Source organism: Coenobita brevimanus, chromosome 70 (genome assembly GCF_032717465.1).
Source record: "Coenobita brevimanus isolate Jiangsu-jjx chromosome 70, ASM3271746v2, whole genome shotgun sequence".
Classification (NCBI taxonomy): Eukaryota; Metazoa; Arthropoda; class Malacostraca; order Decapoda; family Coenobitidae; genus Coenobita; species Coenobita brevimanus.
This window is the reverse complement of record NC_137023.1, coordinates 58,175,111-58,200,110: the sequence shown is the minus strand read 5'-3', so window position 1 is coordinate 58,200,110 and position 25,000 is coordinate 58,175,111. Positions and strand designations below refer to the sequence as shown.

Here is a 25,000-nt window from a genome sequence, read left to right as displayed (position 1 = left end):
TGATGGAAATGATGTTGATAAGAAAACGATATAAATAATGTACGAGAGAGAGAGAGAGAGAGAGAGAGAGAGAGAGAGAGAGAGAGAGAGAGAGAGAGAGAGAGAGAGAGAGAGAGAGAGAGAGAGAGAGAGAGAGAGAGATTCGAGGTTTAATGACGCATTTGTGTTATTCTTTCTACCTTCAGATCATTTTGTTCAGCATAAATGCGACCACTAATACTAAGGGCTCTATTGAAGGCTAAATTTAACCCCTCCAGTTCGAAAGGTCTCTCCTGAGCTGAATAAAATCGTCTGAGAGTAACATAAACAAAATGAACAATACGAATTCGGAGTGATGGGTTTAACACGGGTTTGACTTATATCTGTTGGCTCTTTACTCGTTTCTTTGTCTTTGTCTATTTCCTTGTTATTGTCCTAATTTTGTCCTAAGTACTTCCTCCTTACTAGTTTCTCTGTCCTCTTCCTTGTTACTGTTCTTCTTTTTCTTTGGCCAAACCACAGACAGAAGTTCCTCCCAGTCTCTCCTCCCTGTATTCATTTCTTATTTCGTATTTATCACTCCCTTTCCTCTTAAAACTTCCCTCTTCATCCTCTACATTTCGTTTTCTCATTATTCTCTGATATGTTCTCCTGTTTCCTGATTAACTTTTCCACTTCCTTATTCTTCTCAGAGTTTTTGTCGTTTCTCTGACTTCCACTGTCGCTTTCTTATTTATTTCTTATATTTTGCCACCTTCCTTATTTCCAGGTCCTTTCCTTCTTATTTCTCGGTCCTTATTTATCCGTTTTCCAATGTTCTTTTCACCCTCTCCTCCATAAGCATACGTATTCACGTTTTAAGCACCTTCAAAAACGTAGGCCAAGGAGGGATGAAAATTTTGAGCACGACTGTAAGGTGTCTGGTACCCCCCTCCGCCCTCCCACTCCGTCCCTGCCTCTCTTCTCGATCGATGTGGTTGAGAGAGAGAGAGAGAGAGAGAGAGAGAGAGAGAGCTGAGGAGAGGAGAGAGACGTTCGAAAGGAAAGAGGAGAAAGAGAAGAGAAGAATGAGTAACGGAATATCAGAAGTTGTTGAGAAAGAGGAGAGAAAAGCAGAGAAGGAGAGGAGAGAAGAGGCGAGGGGAAAAGATGAGAGAAAGTAGAGTGTGCATAGGACAATGAGAAAAAACTGAAGACAAGAGAAGAGAAAGCCAAAGAGCAGAAGGAAGAAAAGGAGAAGAGGACAGTGATTGAAGAGGAAAGAGGAAGCCACGGAAATGACCCCAACCTAGTCTCTCTCTCTCTCTCTCTCTCTCTTTCTCTCACTCACTCTCTCTCTCTGTCTCTTTCTCTCATTCGTGCAGTATTCTTTTTATTTCTCCTCTCCCCCTTCCACACACTTCTTTTATTCATTCTCTCTTCCCTTCTTCCTCCCCCTCCCCTTCCCTCCCCTCGTATTCCCCTCCCTTTCCCCTTGTAGTTAAATCAGTTCTCCCTCTCGTCTCCCCTCTCCCCTCCCATTCCCCCCTTCCTCTCCCCTCCCTTTTCCCCCCTTCCTCTCGTCTCTCCCCTCCCTTTCCCCCCTTCCTCTCCCTTCTTCCTTCCATTTCCCCTTTTCCTCCTTCCTCTCACCCCTTCTCTTTATCTCTCTCTCTCTCTCTCTCTCTCTCTCTCTCCTTGATTAAGGCCAGATTAAGTTGACATGCAGAACCCTCACCTCACCCTTAATATTTTTTTCCTCTTTCCTACCTCCCTCCCTCTTCCACGCCCCTCCCTCGTCTTCCATTCTTCCCTCCTACTCTCCTCTCACCCAATCCTCTCTTTCCTCCTTTACTCCCTCTTCCTTTCCTCTCTCTATCCTCTCATTTTCCTCCCCTTCTCCCTCACCTCTCTGCCCTTCCTTCCTCCCTTTCCCTCTTCCCTTAACCCCCCCTTTCCTCTATCACTATCCTTCCCTATCCCCATCGTTTCCTCAACTCTCGTCCCTTCCTCTCTCCCTCTCTTCCTCCTCTTCCCTCCACCTCCTCTTTCTTACCTCCGTCCCTCCTGCTCTGCCACCTACTCATTTCCTCCCTCTTCTCTCACTCCTTCCTTCCCTCCCTGCCGCTCCCCCTCACTCCTTCCTTCCCTCCCTGCCTCCCGCTTCCTCTCCTTCCATACCATGCACTCCCCTCCCTCCCTCCCTCCTCGTCTCTCTCTCTCTCTCTCTCTCTCTCTCTCTCTCTCTCTCTCTCTCTCTCTCTCTCTCTCTCTCTTTCTCTCTCTCTCTCTCTCTCTCTCACCTGTTGAGAGAGCCACAACGAACATAAAACCACACCTGAGCGAATATTTCAAACCTGCTGAAAGAAGCCTCCTCAAAGAGCATGCAAAATACCAATTACGTTCTTCGCCTTTTCTATATAATTGAAGCTCAGAGTCGTATTTCAGGAAGAGTTTAGACCCCTTCAGTATGAGATATTCACTGAGTTGAAGGAATTGGTCTGAAGGCATCAAGAATAAACTAAAAATACCGAAAGAGTTAAGGCAGATTCATTCTCCCCATGTCATCACGAAAGGTTTTCCAAAAGTCAAGTAAACAAATAAATAGGAGGTAACAGGAATCAACCTAATTTAAACACTAGATAAGGGCCATATTATATGATACAATGGATGTCTCACAGTATATCCTTTTTGGCGATTTACATTGTTAAGTTTAAATCTCCTACTTTATGTCGCTAATAAAAACTATGCAGATACAATACCTAAAAATTAACATACAAGGGAAATTCAACGTTTAAGACCCAGAGAAAAATCACTAAAAAGAAAATTGCAACGAAGTTTACAATACCACTTAAAACAGAGTCCTAAGAGGCTGACTTACTTCTCGAGGGAAAAAAAAGTTCTTACGATATCCAAGTACCTTACGCTATTTTCTCTTTATGAACTTTTGAGGTGCTGGAGAGGGAGGCCTTCACGCTGTAGCACTGATATAGCCTGGTCGTCCCTCAACTACTTTCCTATCCCCCGAAAGGTGGATGGGAAACTGCAGAAGACCAACCTAAGGCTACAGCCGACTGAGGTCATGTTTCAGATGAACCTAGGGCTACAACAACATAAACAACTACTAATGCCGCTGCTACTTTTACTACTACTACTACTACTACTACTATTACTACTACTATTACTGGACATTTCAGACTAAAAAAACAACCCAGATATAATTTACGCCAAAACCCTTTTCTCTGAATTATTGAAGATCTAAAAAAAATCTTACGAGTAACCCTGCCCAATTTTTCTGCTCTCTGAATTTCCGGGACTACAAAAAATCTTACGACAAATCTTACGTCATTTCCCTGTTTTCACGACCAGGCACGAATTGGGCGAAAAAATATTACAAGATCGAAATGCTTCACGATCTTTTTCGGCTGGAACAATTAAGATTTGTAAATTTTGTGAGAGATGCTTGTAAACTGAGGCAGTGTTGACATAGCCAAAAGTGAGACGGTTTAACTCTCTCTCTCTCTCTCTAAATCTGTTTTGAAATGAAAAAGTGTGTGCATGAAGGAAATAAAATGAAACAACTACGTATGAGAGAGAGAGAGAGAGAGAGAGAGAGAGAGAGAGAGAGAGAATATTAATATGCGCCACCCTCCAACACCACACACCAAAAAAAGAAAACCAGGTGTTAGTATGCATTAAATAACTACGGTAATTGGAAGCCTACAGTACTACAGGATCAATCTAGATACCTGTAACCCCCCCTCCTCTCTCTCTCTCTCTCTCTCCTTTACTTTTCGTGACCTTCCCTTCCTCTCTAGCTCTTTAAATTGAATAAAATCGTCTCTCCTTAATAAAATCGTCTAAGCTGAAAAATACCGTCTCTCCCAGGCTGGATGAAACCGTCTCTCCTAAGCTGGATAAAACAGTCTCTAACTATGATTTCTTGTACTGGAGGGGATACTGAAGCAGTTAGTATTTCTCTCTAAGCCATTCACTCTGATGAAGAATTCTGTATTATATTCCCACTATTCCAAGACGATTTATTTCAGCTGAGGAGAGATGTTTCATACAAGACACGTCAGATTAAGCCTTCATTCAGCCCTTGACTACTAAGGACCGTCCCAAGGTTACGTAAAAATGATCTGGTCGCAGGTAAAATAGGTAAAGAATAATTCAAACATACGTCGCTAGATTTCGGGGATTTATGAAGAAAATCGCCAGTTACTGACCTTAATCAAATACCATCTCCAAGTAAACCCACCCAAGCTAAGAGGTCCAGGGGTCTCTTAAAGACAGGAAAAAATCGTCTAGTGCCAGCAAGAATTAAAACATGAGTCCTACGATTTCTCTATCATGTACAAAACTGTTCTGACGTCAGCCGGCATTGACAAACGAGATGTGTCCAGAGTGGGTTTCGAGATTCGCTGGGACCTGTATCAATATGCATGTAACGTGTGTGTGTGTGTGTGTGTGTGTGTGTGTGTGTGTGTGTGTGTGTGTGTGTGTGTGTGTGTGTGTGTGTGTGTGTGTGTGTGTGTGTGTGTGTGTGTGTGTGTGTGTGTGTGTGCAGTAGTAATGACCTAACCCTGCTCTCTCGCATATGCATGAGGCTACCAAGGGTGGACCCACTCCACTTCACTCTATCCCTCCCTACTCGCTCCACTACTTCCATTCGCCACTCACTCTACTAGAAACTCTTCATTATCTGTACTCGCACCATCCACTGTTTGCACCTCTCACTTTACCACGATCTAACACCTAACACCAATCCTCCTTTTAAAATTCCACTCGTTTCACTATCTCCACTCGCACCACTTACCACTCGCAACACACAAAGTAGCACCATTCACTATTCACACCACTCGTACTACTAAGCTACACTCCATCTCAACGTCATCCCAATCGCTCCACTTGTAACACTAGATCCACTCGCCAACAGCACCATACAGTATACTACTAACAATTCCCATCAGCCACTAACATGAGCCACCACTACTACCACTTACAATTAGCACCACCACTAGCACGAACTAATCTCACTACCATCACCACAATTAACACCCCACTCACTAGCACCAACATCACAATCACCACCACTGATTTCAGCCCACAAGGTGTAAAAGAGCTATTACTATGCTTGTATTTGGCTTGTTTCGTAAAAACAGGCCTATTCCTCGTAACACTGACCCACTATGCTCCCCGTGAACGAGCTCAAGGAACGTTATGGTAATGGGCAAAAACGTTCTTCTACTCAAGAACATTCTTAATGCGCAAACAAATTCCTGGACTAATTAGGATGTTCTCTTGACAGGTAAACGTTCTCCAAACAAGTACGTTCTGGAATCGGTAAACGTTTTCACAATTAGGGATGCTGTCGCGACAGGTAAACGTTCTTCCCGTTACGGACAGTCTCGTACCACGTAAACAAAACCTTGGGCTCACTGGAATGTTCTCATAACAGAAAAACATTCTCCTAATCAGGGACTCCTCGAATGAATAAACATTCTCTCAGTAAGGGATGCTCTTGCTATGTCAAATGGCTAAACGTTCTCTCACATGGGGATGCCCTCGATAATGGGCTAACGTTCTCTTTACTGTAAACGTCCTCCTTATCGGGAACGTCCTTGTTGGCCACAGGTGTTTTTACATCAGTTAGGCGACACTGTAGGTCCACTTACGGAATCTCTTCGCACAAGGACGGAATCTTAAGAGGTCAACTTAGGAACTGCCCTCCACTCGGGTCATACCCAACGCACTCTGAGGCTACTGAAATGTACTATGAATAAATCGCGATCCACGAGGGTTTACGAAAAAGCCACGCAAAACATGACCCACTGGGAGGCATGTAAATGAATTATTGACCGCAATCGTACTCATTCACGTGGCTCCCTACTCACTCAGGTGGCTCTCTACGCACCCAGGCTTCTCCCTACGCACTCAGAGGCCATTGAAGTGTAATGTGAGAAAATAACTCGCTAAAAATGAGGTGTTACGAAATCTTCAAAGCCACACACAACACGACCCCTTAAGGAATGACGTGTGAAGGGATTGCAGAACGCAACCGAACGCACTCGAGTCACTCCTTACGCACTTAGGTGGCTACAATACGCACTTGGGTCGCTACTCCTACGTCCGCTACTGTCTTTCACGGCCTTGCACGTACTCTAGAGCTCCCTGCACGTGCGCACGAAAGGTGAGGTGTATACATTCTCCTTTCCCAGTTCTTCCCTCACAACCAAATCACAGACATGAAATTGTACGTAAGTTGTAAATGAAGGTCCAAGTGGCTCTTCCAACGTCCTCAACCACCTCTCACCGTCGTGCACGTTCTCTTGATGCTCCGTTCACTTACGCACGAGAGGGGGTGCGCACGGGAGGCGAGCGACGTGCCGACTCCACCGCGGCGAGACGGGAAGTGACTGGAAGGGAGGTGAGATGGGCTGTTAGGAAGGGAGAGAGGGAGGGAGGCGGGAGGGAGGGAGGGAGTGAGGGAGGAGGGATGTATGGAAAGGGAGGGAGGAGGGATGTATGAGAGGGAGGGAAATATGGAGGAAGAAGGATGGGTTAAACAAAGAGAGAGAATGAGGTCGGAAGGAAAGGAAAGAAAGAGTGATGAGGGAAAGATGCGAGGGGATGTGATGGAGGAAGGGAGTGAGGGAGAATAGAGGAGGAGGAAAAGAATGGGTTAGACAAGAGAGAGAGAGAGGGAGCTAGGAAAGAATGAAGAATAAAAATAATCTTGACAGTAAGAGAGGAGGGATGAAGGGAGAGGTAAAGGAGTTGAGACAAGATGGCGAGGAAGTTGAGCGGAGAGGGAGGGAGGAAGCGAGGGCGGGAGAGAAGGGGGGCGAGGAAAGGTGGAAGTAAGAAGAGGGAGAGAAGGGGAGGGAAGGAGAGATAGAGAAGGACTGGAAAGAAGAGAGAAGTGAACTGCATGGAGGGAGAGGAAGGGAATGGGAACGATGGATAAAAACCAAGGATGATGAAGGAAAGGTGTGTGTGTGTGTGTGTGTGTGTGTGTGTGTGTAAAACAGGAGGAGAAGGAAGACTTAAGTGAGTGCGGGTATTATGAGTGGAAAAAGAGTGAGTGGGGGTGAGGGAAGAGGAAGTGGATATACACACAGGTGGGGGAGGCGGTAAGAGGGGGGTGAGGAGACGTGGAGTCTGAGTGGATCGAGTGAGTGACGAGGGAAGAAGGGACGGAGTGATGGAAGTGAAAGGGGATAGAATGAGAGGGGATGAAGTGGGAGTTACACAGTAAGGAGAGTTTTGGGGAGGAAAGAGGAAGAGAAGTGAGAGTGATTGGGAAGTAGCAAAAGCGAGTGGGGAGGGAAAGAGTGGGGTGTAATAGAAAAAAAAAATAGCAACAGGAGGATGGAAGGGGTGAGAGTGGAAGGTGGTGAAGAAAATAAGAAAGGAAAGATACTAAGTGAAGGGTGAATGGGATGAGGGTTGGTAGTATGCAATGAGGAAAACAGAGAGAAGAGATAACAAGTACAGGGTGGAGGAAGCGTTGAGGAAACTATGGAGAAACCAGTAAGTGGAGGATGGAGGAGGAGAGAGCAGTGGACCTGTGAGATATGGACTGCAAGAAGGGAGGGAGACGTTAAGAGGACTACAAAGGGTACAAATGGAAGCCAACAGCAACAGACACAGTGGTCCTTAGGAGGCTGTTTAGTAAAGGGAATACTATGACTACTACATACTGCTTTTCCTCTTACCTTGGCCTATAACTACCATCTCTCCAACATGAATGAAGAGTTACAGCAACAGATTAATACTAGAATAGGATGATGCTAGTCAGGAAGAAGTGCTACGGAAAGGACGTAGAACTGTAGCACTGTTTAGTTCTGACAGTGACCTACATGAAAAAAATCCACACACGGACGAAAATCTGGACCAAGTGAAGGTGGAAGAAACACAAATATAATTCTGCGTGTAAAAGACAGTGATAGGAAAGGAAGGGTACTGAGCCTATTTCGCCACTCCATTACCCGAGGCAAGTCATGAATTATTATTGAATTTGGGCTGATTTCCGCATCCTGAGTGTGATTTTGGCATCCTGTGACACGATTATCCGTGGCCATTTATTAATAAAGCTTCGTATCTTTTATTTTTTTTTTCAACTTCTGCATCCTGAGTTTAATTGGGTACCAGCCGACACCCCATTAGCTTTGGCTAGTTATGAAGCCTCCCTCATCCGGTTGTTTATCATCACGTCCACACGCTCCCACTCACGTTATCTCCACTCAGTCTACCCCAACTCACTCACCCCTTCTACCAGCGTGGCAAACAGTTAAGAGTAGAATTACTGTATATACAGAGAGAGAGAGAGAGAGAAAGAGAGAGAAAGGGGAGGGGTTATAGATGCTGGTTAACACAGGCGCTGGCTGCAGGAGTGTGCTGTCTGACGCCGCTTCTTACGGGTGATAATTCCTTGACCTCATGGATGATGATGATGATGATGATGGTGACTGTCGTGGTGATGATGACGAAGATACTGACTTTCGTGGCGGTGTGACAGTGACAACAATGATAATGATTACCTTTCTTTCGAAGGGTAAGGTCTGGAGAATTAGCCTTTGGTTCTCGTCTTATTTGTACTAAGAGAAAAAATATACACCACGTCTCTCTAGCATAACATCAAGTCAAATTCGCTTATAAATGAATATACAAAGCCCAGGATTACCAGGGATTAAAACGGAATGAAGAATTGATAGGATTACGCCCTTCATAATAAATGGTCTTTCATAAACATAGAAAAACTGTTTGGCCAAAGTAGAAGCAAATTAACTAACACAATCAACCTACCTATATACCTGTCTGCCGGTCTGTCTGTCTGTAGATCTACCTATCTATAACTCTATCTACCTACCTACCTATCTATTTATCTATCTATCCACCTACCTACCTATCTATCTATCAATCTATCTATCTATACCATTCACATCCCCCGAAAGAAGGAAATTAGAATGTCAGATGAGGGCAACATCGTCCTACAGTCCACCGGGTTCACGTTAGGATAAGCTCATGATTGCATCTACTCATTTTTCCTTTTCTTGGATAGAGATGCGGTGATGATGATGATGATGATGATGATGATGATGGTTTGCAAGGAGAATGCTGGAGGGAGAGGGTGGTTCTGGCTTATTCTTCACGCTTTGAGGAACGCATGAAAAGGATGTCTGAAAGGCGTAGTGGAGAGAGAGAGAGAGAGAGAGAGAGAGAGAGAGAGAGAGAGAGAGAGAGAGAGAGAGAGAGAGAGAGAGAGAGAGCAATAACAAAACGAAAGCCAGTAGGAAAATAATGATGCTGTGTGTGTGTGTGTGTGTGTGTGTGTGTGTGTGTGTGTGTGTGTGTGGCGAAATGCAAACCCGGAAGGAACAAACCAATTAGTGCATGTGAATGTGTGTGTGTGTGTGTGTGTGTGTGTGTGTGTGTGTGTGTGTGTGTGTGTGTCTTTCTTCCTGCATATGTAGTCATGAATGTGTGTGCGCGTACACTTGTTACCGCGATTGTCTGTGGGTGTACCCGGAAGAAGTAATGGGGAAATGCTTGAATGCTGTGTGTGTGTGTGTGTGTGTGTGTGTGTGTGTGTGTGTGTGTGTGTGTGTGTGTGTGTGTGTGTGTGTGTGTGTGTGTGTGTGTGTGTGTGTGTGTGTGTGTGTGTGTGTGTGTGTGTGTCAAAATAACAGGTAGTAATTAGTGAGGACGTACTTAAAGTGCATAGTCCCTTTGGTCTCTCTCTCTCTCTCTCTCAGGTCACACAGAGGTCGCAGGTCAACGTGTCATTAGAAACCACCGAAGCATCAGAGGTCAATATACGTTGGGGAAACTAGACCATGCGGATAGAAGCCAGTCAGTCAGCCAGTCAGCCAGCCAGCCATATATATATATATATATATATATATATATATATATATATATAGAGAGAGAGAGAGAGAGAGAGAGAGAGAGAGAGAGAGAGAGAGAGAGAAGACCCAAGAGAGAGGACTGAACAAAGGGGGGAAGAGTTTAGATCCGAAGATTAGGTGGAGGAGGAGGAGAAGGGAAAAAGGATGGAAGGAAAGCAGAAAGCCTAACAGGACGAAGACAAGGAGGAGGAAGAAGGAAGATTGATAGGGGTGGGCAAAAGGAATCGACGAGGATATGGAGCAGAGAAAAACAAACTGAGATTCAAGGAAGCAGAAGATAACACCACAAATTAGCCGAATAAGACGAGGAAGATGAATAAGAATTTAGGAGGAGAAGAACAGATGAAGCAAGGAGTCTAAGGTGAAAGGAAAAAGAGGTAAGGAAACAAAAACTAAGGACGAACGAGGAGGAAGAGGAAGAGAAGGCATCGTAGCTTCAACAAGGGACGTGACATTATCGTAAATTCGCCTCTTTATCTTATCAGGATCACCGACACAGTGACAGGGGGAGGCTATCCTACAACCCTTACCCTGAGAAACAGAGAGAGAGAGAGAGAGAGAAAGCAGTAATGGCAGTGTATCATACCATCTCTCACTAGCATCTCAAGCAGACAAAAGAGATCAACTGAGAGAGAGTCAGAGAGCTAGAGGTTATACTCGTTTATGAACGGAAAAAAATAATAACAAAAATAATAATAATAGTAATAATCTCCTAATAAATACAGGCCCAGACACTCACCTCTGAGGAACGCCGAGGAAGAAAGAAACAGCAAGAGGAAGAGCAAGGAGAAGGAGACAAAGATCCGGAAAATAACACGGATAATGAAGCAAAATAATAATAATAATAATAATAATAATAAAAACAGGGTCCAACACTCACCCCTGCGGAACGCCAAGGCAGGAGTCCGACTGGTCTGACACATCGGCCTCGTACTGGTTGCCCGACAGTAGGTCTGGGGTCAGCTTGCCCAAGGTTGGGGGCGTCGAGTGGTCATCCTTTGTTCTAGAAGAGAGACAGATTAATAGATATATTGATAGATAAATAGATACATAGGCAGGTAGGTCGGGAGGTAAGTAAATAAACAGATATAGGCTTGGTCATGCTTCTTTCTGCAACATACAGCTACACTGACAGACAGACAGGTTGAAGGAGTAATAGGCAGATACTAGACAGACAGGTAGATAGGTAGATATTACCTTCGTCATCCTTCGTTCTGAAATAAGGATAGATACCGGTGGACAGATTGACGGAGAAACAGACTGACAGACACAGACAGACGAAGTTACTATACAGACAGGTAGGTAGGTAGATATTAACTTGCCCAGGATGGGGTGCGTTAAATAGTCGTCCTTCGCTCTGTAATAAAGATAGATAGAAAGATAGAGATGGACAGATAGAAGGATAGATAAACCAATATTAGCTTGCTCATTTCAAGGCATATGCAGCTGACTAGTTCTTCCATTATATACATATTTTTTTTCCTTTTCCTTGCTTTCTGGACTCTACCTCACCCCACCAGCGAGTAAAAAAAATAAAAAGAGGCTGGATGATGATGATGATGATGATGATGATGATGATGATGATGATGAGGAGGAGGAGGAGGAGGTGAAGCAAGAGGAGGAAGCTGATGATGATGATATAAAAAGGGAAACTTTTACAACTTTGGTGTGGGAGGAAAGGGGGAGGAAGGTCTTAACTTTAATGAAAAAGCTTAACACTGTAATTGCGTACGATTAAAAGTACGGTGAGAGAGAGAGAGAGAGAGAGAGAGAGAGAGAGAGAGAGAGAGAGAGAGAGAGAGAGAGAGAGAGAGAGAGAGACCATATTTGTGGGAAAGAGACTTATGATGATGATGATGTACAGAGATGGCGAAAACCTAAGACACAAAATTCCTCTTATCTAATAATTTTCATTCACTGCACTGGAAAACAGGGTTAGGAAGATGATGATGATGATGATGATGATGATGATGATGATGATGATGATGATGATGATGATGATGATGAACTAACGTGACTAATAACAAACAACGTGAGGTAAACACTACTCTCGTTATCACCACCAATCTGATAAGGCAAAATTTAGAAAGTACTTGTAAGGCAAGTTACTAACACGGTATCTTATATAACCAATGGGGGAAAATGTTGCATGATGTTAAGTTGCACGGGGAAAGATCAGTAACATGTAGTGATGAATTTGGGTACAGTTGATACTACTACTACTACTACTACTACCACTAATAATAATAAGCATCATCATCATCATCACCTTCAACATCATCCGGACTCATTTCCAACCTACGGATGGGGTGAGGTTGGGTTCATAGAGCAAGAAAAAAAATTACAGGACAACAAAGTCCGCCTAATTAAATGGGTCACACTCTCATTCACTCACAGTTCTTGCCCTCGGAACCCTGGCTCCCACTCTACCACCGTACCCCCCCAAAAATTAATAATATAAATAAATAAAAATGAACTCTACGGGGACCACAACCCAGATTTCACATACGGTTGATGCTTATCCACTAGATATGCCTTACTTATAAGACGAAATCTGGTAATAAATGGATCAGAAACAAGCTCCACCGACTCCCTTTTACTGCAATTCCCCTCCCGCAAGCTGAATAAAATCGTCTGTCGCAAGTAATATAAAAACACACCCACTGTTAGAAAGCGACGGACCTTTTCATCTTTATGACGAGTTTGCAACAACCCTTTACTTCCCATGATCTATTATTACAGCTTGTTCTTGCTACCAACAGGCGATTCTTATATAAAGGAAAGACCTCTCATACCGAAGAGGATGAGAAAATCTATATCTAATCCCCATACTTCGAAGTCTTCCAAAACAGAATCAAAATCGCTTGAAGGTACCGATAACGGGTAAAAAAAAAATAACGTTATCAGAGTGAAGACGTTAAGGATATTATTCTCTCTAATGATTTATGTTTTTCAGCAATGGGAAAAACATAATCATGAAAAATTATGGAATAGAGAAGAGAAGGAAAGAAGAAGAAAAAGTGTGGAAATTAAAGAGTGTGTGTGAGAGCGGGCACAGGTGTTCTAGAGAGAGAGCAGATTGGATGAGAATGGTATGGGCTGGCGAGGGAGGAACCAGGGTAACGAAGGAAACTCTTGGTGAAAATTTGAATTAATGAGTCTATCTATCTATCTATCTATCTATCTGTCTATCTATCTATCTATCTGTCTGTCTGTCTGTCTGCCAATGAGAAAATGCAATATGAAACAAGATGGAAACCTGGGTCACATGAAACTCGATGAAAATAAACTATCTACCTACCTATCTGTCTACATTTATCTGTTTATCATTCTATATAACCCATAACACTAATAAATAAATATATGTACCGGCAGTTAACAATTCCCCAAAATGTGAGGAAGTCAGACCTGGACCTCTCGTACTGGAAGGGTTCAGAGCGTCTCGAACCCCGGAGCTTCAATTTGACGCCTAAGTGAATCCATCATTTTATTGGCGGATGATCGTATCTGCCCTCAATTTACTTTCCTATCAACTGAATTTGGACCCCAGGGCGAACCTCTCACCTTGGGCTGCAAGACCTTCTCGGGTACTATGAGGGAGGGTGGCGCGGAAAGTTGTTTCTCGGTAAGAACAGAAAAGCTTAAAGAGGTCTTCTGCGCGTCCTAGTAAATCTTCCAGAAATACTGGATTTGTCAGCTAATTATTTTTTCCCGCATACTTGGGATTCTGAGGTCTTTATTATACCGCCACCACCACCACTACTACCACGACTATTCATCATCATCATCACCATCATCAAGGTCATACTAAAATCAACAATTCCTACCAAAACTTAAAAGAACATATTATATACCACACCACAGCGTAAGTACACTTAACCTTTAAGACCTTAAAGTACGACATCTTATATTAATCTATGGCACGGACCCTTAACTTACGAGCTCAGAACTTACAAGCAGATAATGAACGTTCACCTGAATTTAATCAACGGTATCATTCCTTACAGATTTGGTAATACGGTGACCTTGTGTGTGATGACGATGGCCGCTCCCTAGAACTACCAAAGTCCTACCAAAAACTACAGTTCCTATCAACATCCACAATGCCCCTTTCCTCTAACTTGGCCTAAAATTGACACCTCTCCATCTCCAATGTTGAGTTGTAATAGTAGATTAACACTACAATATGATGCTAGTCACGAAGAAGTGCAACAGAATCTACAGGACCTTGACTTAATCTACGCAACCATAACTTAATCTACGGGACTCTACAATGAATCTATGGTATCTACACTTACAGATTTTGAGGAACGGTGACCATCAGGTTGAACGCGTGTGCAGCCAGGTGCCCGGTTGCGTGTGAGGAGGGGGGCCGCTCCCTGGACCTGGATCTGCTGGACGGTGAAGGGGAGGGGGAGCGTGAGGACCTGTCGAGGGGGGTCTTACGCCCCCCCATCCCCACCCCCAATCCCCCCACCACACCCACGCCCTCCATATCCTTCTCCACGCTGGGGGTTGTGGACACATGGCCTGAAGAGATAGAGGACAAAGGGTTAGAAGAGAAGACAAAGGGTTTGGAGAGAAGACAAAAGGTTAAAGGAAGAAAATAAAGGGTTAGGTCATCTGTATCGACCATACGAGGGTCAAATGACGTATTGTACAGGGCGGACCGCAAACGGCGCTCCACTAGAAACTCACCTGGCAGTACCTTGTGTGCTGCGGGGAATGTTCCGTCGGCTAGTATGGGCGTGATGGTGGCAGTGAACTTAGTGAAGAGAGGAAATGAGTAAATGTGAGAGCAAAAAACGAGTAAATGTGAGAGTAGGATATGAGTACATGGTGCAGGGTGGATACCGGTACTGGTAACACTAAGCCAACCCCACAACACGAGAAATCGCCCGGCGGAGTGGAAGTTTAGAGATATAAATTGGCCACTCTGTATATTTCACTTCAGCCATCCTACCCCATGACGATTCTATCCAGCAAATTTATTCAAACCAAGTGCTAAAGGGGTTCATTAAGGCCGTCAACTCCCTCAGCCTGAAAAGTCTACCTGAAGCTAAATAAAAAGTCTGGAAGCAGCAGGAATAATATAGGAAAGACATTTTTTCTGCGTCCCAGTGATGTCCTCTTGCCACCTCCAGACGATTTTATTCATCTTTAGGATTTTTTTTTTTTTTCCAAAGGGTCACTGAAGTTATATCTAACCAACCTTAATTTTGGAAGTCTCCCTTGGCTTAATGAAAATCTTGAAAAGCAAAGAGAGAAAAAAAAAACATTAAAAGAGCTTGTCTAACCCATCCCCCAATTAGGAAAATCTCTGTTAGCTGAATCAAACTGTCTTGAAAAAAAAAAATGAAAAAGAGAGAAAAAAATCCTACGACTGAAGTGACAGACATCATCCTAACCCTGATCCTAGAAGTAAAATATATTAGATTAGCTTCAACCTATCAACTACACATAGGCCATCAACCACATCACTACGGTCCCGTCATTCTTGCTACCTCCAGTTAGTTTCATGTAGATCTGGAAAGACTGTCAGAGCAGGAGGGGTTAGAAACAGATTCAATAACCCTTTCATCAGTAAAGGTCTTACGTAAGTCGGATAAAAATGGTTTGGTATTAAAATAACAGGAAATGAAGGTCCTCCGACTGAAAGGATCGTCTCACTGATAGAAGAAAACGTACCAACGATACAAAGAAAACTTCACTCCCACCACTGATGTTGGTTGGAGAACTGAAACATGTGTTCCCGACATGAGCAAAGATCCTGGGTATGATGAGGGATAAATCTCCCCCCCTCCACACACACACAAATGAATTGGGAGGACACATCCTATGTAATCATCCTTCCCCCATACAATTAGGGTAATTCTGACAAAACGCAATTACCCTCAGAGTACATTATGTAGAAGGGGTAGCCAGCGGGGTAGCCAGGGTGGTCCTGGCCACCTCTGAAGTACCGGTATGCCTGGCCATTCCAGTGGCCACCCCAAATTTCCGGAGGAACACCTCCAGACTCTCCTTGGAGAAGTCTCCTTGGGCCACCCCATAAATGGGTTTGGCAACCCCTTTGCAACACCATTATAATAATCCTAGCTATGCCCTGTACTTAACAGACTTTTCATCAGAAAAACAGTTGTTTTAAGAACAGCAAACCTGAAGGTGAAGCAAGTATACTAACACAAGAAAATATAAGCTGATCCAACGTCGCAAACTAAGCTTTTAAATGACCTCCAGGTAATGCGGTGGTGTCATATCATGCTACGAGTAATGAACTGTGTTAACATTTCTTGTCTTTCTGCTTCGTAACTGACAGTCTGCCTACCGTAATTTGACAAATTATACTATATGTACTAGCAGCTGTATCAGCCCACTTATCTCGGCGGTGATCCTCTCTCCTCTCTGCATCAAGCTACTCTTTAGTCTGAGAATTCATTCCTTTTACAGTAATTTTAATAAATCTACACCAGTATTTCCCAGAGAGTTACCTGAGACTGTTTCTACCGCTCAGAGGAGAGGATGCAATTTCTAAGTTGCGTTAAATCGTCTGGTTGTAGGTGGATTAAGTTTGTTAGGAGTTATGATGTCCTGAAAATGACATGGTGAGACATCCGTATTCTTCCTGGCACAAAACATTCGGTAGAATTTCTTCCCAGGCGACTTGTTTTGCATATTTCTCCTTAATCATGATATACATGCTACTTTTCTTAAAATACAGCTTCATCTTTTGGGGGCGCAACAAGCAAAACAAATAGCTCAAGAACGGGTGTTTGCAAATCATTTAAAACAACGATAACCCAAGTCCTCAGGTATCCCTCTAACAGTAAAAGGCATAGAAGAAAACGTATCAAAGCATCATAGAAAACTCACCTCTCTTGCCACCTCCCTGGTCAACTCCACTAATACTAAGATGCATCCTACTAATATTTTAATAACGTATAGATTCAAGTATATTGCATTCATTTTTTCTTTGTCTTCAGCGATAACGTACACAACCGTGTGTGCTTCTCTCTCTCTCTCTCTCCACACACACAATATATATATATATATGTATATATATATATATATATATATATATATATATATATATATATATATATATATATATATAGGCTACTGTTATTTCTGAACAGGCTATGATGTTAGTGCTCTAAACTAAATAATATATACGGAACGTCTATATCTTATTGTTATGTTGGAGAGAGAGAGAGAGAGAGAGAGAGAGAGAAACCACAGTCACAAGATCTATGGAATGGACGTAAGTTGTATTAATGTCTTTCTCGGCCACTTAGCAACGTGAAAATATGCAGCAAAAAAATAAACGAGAATCTATACCAAGTTATGATTAAAGAACTTCAGGAAGGAAACATCAATACCCAAACAACCAGGGAAAGTCAGGAAGGACACCCAGGGCCACCGCTGGACCATTAAGGTGGCTTGGGGCGGGACACGGGAAGGCTTTTATCAGGAGCCACTCTACATTGCCAGATCACTCCATAGCTATTCACAGCCACCTCACGGACATTACTGCCACACACAGCCATCCCACAGACATTTACAGCCACCCAGAGCCAATACACAGACACCCCTGGTCACCCATATCCATCCACTGCCCCTATAAAGCCACCCACGGAAATCTCAGTCATTCCACAGCCACTACACAGACACCCAGTCACTACATAGGCTATACACAGGCACCATACACGTCACTACACCCACAGCCACTACAGACACCCACAGCCATTCACAGCCAGTACACAGCCACACACGGAAATCTCACCCATTCCGCAGCCACAACACAACCATCCACAGCCATTCATTTCTTTCTAATCAATAGCAATGACGTCAATACTCACGGTCAATCTTACTTTTACACTCCCGGAAGTGGTAGTTTACTTTCCCTGTTCCTCCTTTTAACTCGACTCATTTTTCCTCTTCCCTTTTCTTTTTTTAAATCTCATACTTCATTCTTCACCTCTTCCATCCGTTTTCCTTTCTGTCCTTCTGCCCCCTCCCCATTCCTCTTTGTCTTGCATTCCTTCCTCCTCCTTCTTCCCCTCTTCTTCCGTCGTTTCTTCCTTCCCCTTCATGTTCTTCCTTTTTCTTCTCAACGCTCCTTTCTGTTCTACCCCCTTTCTTCTTTCCTTCCTCCTCCTTTCTTTATCTTTTCCCCATTTTCCCCTCCTGTCTTCCTTCTTCCCCTCCCCCCAACCCTTCGCGACACGCCTCTATCAAATGCACTTCATTCTCATATCACTTACACGTGCTCCCTCCCCCCACCCCACTCCTTCTTGTCTTTCTTCATCTCCCTCCCTTCTCCTCTTCTCTTTCCCTCCTCCCCCCTCCTCCTCTTTCTTTTCCTTCCTTCCTTTCCCATCCTTTTCTCTTTCCTTCCCTCATCTTCTGCACATGTTTCCTCTCTCACCTCTTTCCTGTTCCTCTTCCTCTCCCTCCACTCCCATCTACTCTTTCCATCCTTCCCCTCTCTTCTGTTCGCTCCTTTCCTTCCTTTCCCTCTCTTGTTCCTTTTCGCTTCTCCCGCCCTTCCCCTCCTTTCCTTCCCCTCAATACTCATCTTCCCTTCCCTAACTTTCCTCCTCTCTTCCATTCTCCTCTTCTACTTTCCTTCCCCATCCTCTGTCTTGTTTCCTCCTCGTTCATTCACCGTTACCTCCTTTTCCTCTTCCCCCTTCCCACCATCCCTGCTTTCCTTTACTCCCTTCTTCCTCCTTTCTACTCTCTCCTTCCTCTTCCCTCATCCCCCTTTTCTTCCTCCCTTTTCTCCCTTTCCTAACACTTTACATTCCTTAAATTTTTCCTTTCCTTTTCTCATATTTGCAGTCCTTACATATACCCTCTCCTCCTCTTCGTTTTCTTTTTCTTCTTTCTCCTCTTCCTCCTCCTTTTTTTCCCCTTCAAACTCCTCTCCTCTCCTTCCTTCATCCTTCTTCCCTTCTCCTACCTGGCACCTCCCTCCTCTTCCTCTTCATCTATCCTCCTTTCTTTCCCACTCTCCGCTCCCTCCTCCTCCTCCTCCTCCTCTTCTTATTTCCCTAGGTCCCTTTCTCCAACTTCCCTCCCATCCTCCTCCCCTACCGCTTTCCTTCCTACCCTCCCTCTCAGCACCAGCACCTGAAGCGTAATGATTGAGTTACCCAGCCGTCACCTGCTTGGGTCCCCGGACTCCTCTAGATCACCCTTCCTTTAAACTGAATAGAATCGTACAGGGATACCAAGAATGGGGTCAAGTCGCTCGCCCTGACGGTCAGAAAGTGTGATTCGGCGCTGCTCGCAATGTACTCCGCCTGAAGGGCCTAACAGCTTTGCATTCAATAGTGATGTGGTCGTCCTACCCTCCACTGCCTACTTGTAAAATTCAGGATACGTCTGCTTAAAAAAAAGAAAAAATTACTGTACCTACCTCCAATGTAATAAATATGGACATGGTAGGAATATAAGTAAATACATAAATAAATAAATAAATGTGTGTGTGTGTGTGTGTGTGTGTGTGTGTGTGTGTGTGTGTGTGTGTGTGTGAGAGAGAGAGAGAGAGAGAGAGAGAGAGAGAGATGCTTACATTATCTTTCTCATAAATTATTCACAGTCCTACCTCGGCCATCTCATACACTCCACACGAACCAACGTATGAGGGAGTAATACTTGTTATTCATTGTCATACATTTTTCGCTATATTTCCTTGTACCTTAAATTCTGCGTCATTTTTTACATTCCCATTCATCATTATACACGTTTTACAATCCCTTTACGTACTCGAAACACTGTCTTACTTCTTACATAAAAGTTTAACCATTTTACATTCGCCATAAATTCTTCAATAATTTACACTCACGATAAATACTGTCATCATTCTTCGCAAGTTATTCACTATTGTCCCATTCTCATACATTCTTTACGACCGGTATCTTACATTCCACATACATTCATCACTATTTCTCAAACCCTGTTCATAAAATTATATATACTCCTGGCATTTTACATTCCTCATACATTTTCTTCATAGTTTCTCATACATTCTCACACCTCTTACATTTCTGATTTTTTTTTTTCATTTCTTCTCCTAAATTATTCCCCATTTTTCCTCATAAATGTAAAATGATCAAAAATAAAAGATGATGGAAAGTCTTGTCACTAAGGGAAATGCACTCAAGCGTTGTCTGATTGCGAAATTGTGGGACTGAATCTGATTGTGGCTGGTAATATGAGGAGCTGAGGAAAGGAGAGGAGAGGAAAGGAGGCGAGAGGAGAGGAGAGTAGAAGAAAGGAGAGGAGAGGGGAGGAGAGGAATGGAGACGAGAGGATAGAGAAAGGAGGAGAGGGAAAACTAGAAAGCCGGAGGTGGAGGGATAGGAGGGAAGGAGGAATACGGAGTTAAGAGAAAGGGGGAGAGTGGAGATGGGTTAGGAAAGGGGGGGAGGAGGAATGAGAGAGAAAGAAAAGGGTGCAGAAGAAATGGGTGAAGGGGAAAAAAAGGGGAGGGAGCAAACGGAAGAGAGGGAGAGATGAGGAAAAGGGGGAGGATGGAAAAGAAGGGAATTGGACAATTAACAGAAAAAGCAAGGCAGAAAGGGAACGAAGAGTGGGAAGGGAAGGAAGGAGAATGAGAGAGGAACGGAGAGGGTAAGAAGTGAAAGGGAAAGGGAGAGAGGGGTGAAGGGGTGGGGAGAGGGAGGGGGAGAAGGGGAAGGGGAAGCAAAGCAGAGGGGAGGAAGATGGAAAAGCGAGAGGGAAACAGAAAGGAAAGATAGGGGAAGGGTGAAAGAATGACTGTGATTATATCTGTCTCCATCTTATTTCCTTCATTCAATTCATTCATCTTTCGTTCCGCTGTCACTCACTTTTACACCTCCTTCTCCTACTCTTTTTCTTCTTCTTCTCTTCCTCTTGTTCTTCCCTCACACAATTCCACCTCTCACTGCATTCCATCAATTTCAATTCAGACTGCAGCATTTTCTCTCTCTCTCTCTCTCTCTCTCTCTCGCTCTCTACCAGAACCAGACATGCATACCCAAGTAATCGACACACACACACACACACACACACACACACACACACACACACACACACACACACACACAAAGCCTCTTTCGTCCTGCTCTTTGGATATTTTCATTTCCCAGTTTTCCCTAATTTGTTACTTATTACAATTCCTCGTCTTCTTCTGAATCTTTTATTCTCCTCTACCTCCTCCTCCTTCTCCTCTTCTTTCTCCTTCAATTCTTCTTCCTCCTCCTCCTTCTCCTCTTCTTTCTCCTTCAATTCTTCTTCCTCCTCCTCCTCCTCCTCCTCCTCATCATCATCATCATCATCATCATCATCAAGGAGACACTCTATCACAACAATAATTGTCCTGTCTTCTTGATCTCAACTTCCTCTTCCTTTCCCTCCTACTCCTCCTTCCCCCTGGACCCTCATCTCTCCCCCCTTCATCCTTGTCTTTCCTTCCATCCTCATTTTCTCCTCCTCCGCCTCTTCCTCCTCATCTTGTTTTGTTGCTCATCTTCCTTACCCCCTCCCTTCTTCCTCCACCTCATCATCATCATCATCATCATTAGTAGCAGTGGTAGTAATAGGGTTATTATTGCTACTGCTTCTACTACTACTACAACACTACTATACATGTAACTAGTATCATTATTATTATTATTATTATTATTATTAAAAATCTTCCATTAAATTCAACAATATAACATTATTATGAGAATGAAATAAAATCCCATTACCTCGAGGCTTCAGCACTGAAAAACATTGCCAGCTGGGAGAATATTTCAGACTAAATTATTTTGTGGTGGAGAGAGAGAGAGAGAGAGAGAGAGAGAGAGAGAGAGAGAGTGTGTGTGTGTGTGTGTGTGTGTGTGTGTGTGTGTGTGTGTGTGTGTGTGTGTGTGTGTGTGTGTGTGTGTGTGTGTGTTCAAGCAGACACGACACTATCATGCCTAACTAACACGTCTAACTGAAGGCCAATTCAGACAGGAGGAAAGGGCCAACTGAAATTTTTAGGCAAGCGAATTCAACTGATAAAAAAAAATAATAATAATAATCTAGCCTATCTTAACGTAGCCTGACAATCTAGTCTAACCTAACCTATACGAACCTAGTCTTACTTAACCTTTTAGACACTTACTCTTCTGTCGTATACCAAGCATACATTTCCATACATAAACGCCTTCGTATAAATATATATTAATTACTAACTATACAAATACACTAACATATATATACATACTTACACACGCCCTCAGAAAGCCCACTAATCACCCATACTCACCTGAAACAAGGAAAAATATACATCAGTACCATAGACAGATATTACTGACACACTGAAGCTAAGAGACAGGGAATGAGTAGGAAAAATCACCCTGCAAAATGGAAAATCATATATTATTGCCATATACCAAGAAAATACTAGTAGGTACACTGACACACGAGAGACTGGCATGTAAGAAAATTATCTCTTCCCAACAATGACGATCTTTACCTCTACTACGGCCCACACGATTGCTATTAGCGGAAACGCCAAGACTACTTCGTTGGAACCGTAAAGTCTATGAGGTTTGTGTCTATGTATCTCTCCCTCTCTCTCTCTCTCTCTCTCTCTGGCAGCCACTCCAACATACTGGCACCTTAAATAATCCACTTAGGCTGTGGTGCATAGCCTGTCACACACCTCTTCAAACTCTGATGAACTAACCAATGTGTAAATGTTGACGAGGCTTTTAACACTGTACTGACAGTTACACACACACACACACACACACACACACACACACACACACACACACACACACACACACACACACACACACACACACAGATGCTGATTAACACACACACATACATAACTGTCCCATTCAGAAAGTCATACTGTTGGGCTGTATCAGTGTAAGCTCTCTCTCTCTCTCTCTCTCTCTCTCTCTCTCTCTCTCTCTCTCTCTCTCTCGAAAGCAATTAAAGTGCTCATACAAGCGTTTCCACCGAGTTCTCTGGCGAAATTTGTGTACCAGGCGGGAGTCCATTAGAGAAGCATCCTGTAGGGCAGAGGTCGCTCTTCTACTTAATTACTATAGTCGCGACGCGGGACTCTAAGGTTGTTAATATCGTGCCCTGGCAACCTACCATTCAAATGTGTCTGATTTCGTGTATAATATGAGACGCATGTGATCCGTGTAAAATATGTTCGTGTATAATAATACTCGTGTATAATATATTCGTGTATAATAATATGATTCGTGTATAATATGATACGAAATCAGACGCACTTTTGAATGGTACGTTGCCAGGGTACGATAATGACGACCTCAGAATCATGAGCCGAGACTATAGTCCTTTGCCTGAGAGAGAGAGAGAGAGAGAGAGAGAGAGAGAACTTGTCTCCTATGGAAATTTTTTAGGATATATACATACACACATACAGACAAACGCTTCATAATTAAGGTGTTACTCAAATCGACAATTAATCCTCCAGTTTGAAAAGTCTCTCCTGAAAAAAAACTCGTTTGGAGATAACAAGTACTGTAATATAATATCGAAAGGGTCATCGCAGTGACGTGGGTACAGGAGGAATATAGAGTTACAGTAGCTGGATGTGTAAAGTGTAATGGATATTTGAGTAGATGTTGGTCAGTCTCTCTCTCTCTCTCTCTCTCTCTCTCTCTCTCCGTGCCTGTATACCACCTTGTTAAAAATACTAAGCTACCCAGGCTTCGTACTTTAGTGGCTGTGTATATATTCCTAAGTGGTTTCCCAGTGCAAATATTATGTTTTGACAATTTCATGGAATTTCGCCATGTTTCACACACACACACACACACACACACACACACACACACACACACACACACACACACACACACACACACACACACACATCCCATGCTGGTTGATTTTACATACTGTTTTTAGAGGTACGCAGATTTTTTTAATAGTAAAAAATAAATGGTTAATTTCATTAGAGAGCTCCTGTTAAATCTAGGGTTACCCAAAGACTTCCACAACTACTACTACTATCACTTACAACTATTATTATTACTACTACTACCACTACTACAACTACAGCTACTACTACTATTAACTTTGTAAGAGAACCACAACTCCGTCTCCCCCACCTGTCCCTCGCCAGGTAATCCTGCTTTTGTGTTCGTAGCGAATTCTCTGGTACAGAAACCAAGCCTCCCAACGTTTCGCTGGGTAGGCAGTCGTTTTAGTGTTCCAGTTAAGATGCTTAGTTTGTGTCCCTGTATATTTTGGGTACGACTGTGTGTGTGTGTGTGTGTGTGTGTGTGTGTGTGTGTGTGTGTGTGTGTGTGTGTGTGTGTGTGTGTGTGTGTGTGTGTGTGAGAGAGAGAGAGAGAGAGAGAGAGAGAGAGAGAGAGAGACCTAAACCTCACATAATGGTGGAACACGTTCGACCAACAAACGAAGACCACATCATCATCACAAACACAAAATCGATTCGTCCACCACACTTTCTGAACAAACAATTCTCTGTTCAATGTTCATCCAGCTACAATATTAATGGCAACCGCAGTATGTCCAACAGCATGTTAAATCACCCTATAAACACTGCAACCCCACCACACTCCATGTTTCCACTCCAAAATATTGTCGGTAGTTTTTGACATATTTTTTCCACTGACAACTATTAATCTCGCAGCATTTTCTTTTTACATTTATATATCTAGTGAATGATGATAAACTGATATTTTATCAACACTGAGAAGAAGGTAATTTATCTATCTACACTAGGCTATCATCATCATCATCATCATCATCATCATATCACCATTCCACCCCAAAGTTCCACCTATAATCTAGAAAAAATAAAGAAAAGCAAAAATGCAGGAGAACACCACCACCACCACCACCACCACCATCATCATCATCATCATCATCATCAAGGAAATCATCATCCCCTCCAATTTTACGAATGAAATGGGGTGAAATAGGACCCAAAAACAAATGAAGACAATTATTTTTAAAGTGCATCCAGTCAAATGGCCCACATAATCAATCACGCACAATACCTGTGTGTGTGTGTGTGTGTGTGTGTGTGTGTGTGTGTGTGTGTGTGAGAGAGAGAGAGAGAGAGAGAGAGAGAGAGAGAGAGA

General features: G+C 43.3%; 1 protein-coding gene across 1 annotated transcript in view; it reads right to left on the bottom strand.

The window, feature by feature from the left end:
- The window catches only part of LOC145406303 (uncharacterized), a 98,179-nt gene that overhangs the window by 49,780 nt on the left and 23,399 nt on the right, over window positions 1–25,000 (bottom strand). The window contains exons 2-3 of the mRNA XM_080277464.1: window positions 14,171–14,402; window positions 10,753–10,875 (exon numbers count right to left, since the gene is read on the bottom strand). Coding sequence (XP_080133590.1) covers window positions 10,753–10,875; window positions 14,171–14,402 — 355 coding nt within the window. The remainder of the gene's footprint in view (window positions 1–10,752; window positions 10,876–14,170; window positions 14,403–25,000) is intronic.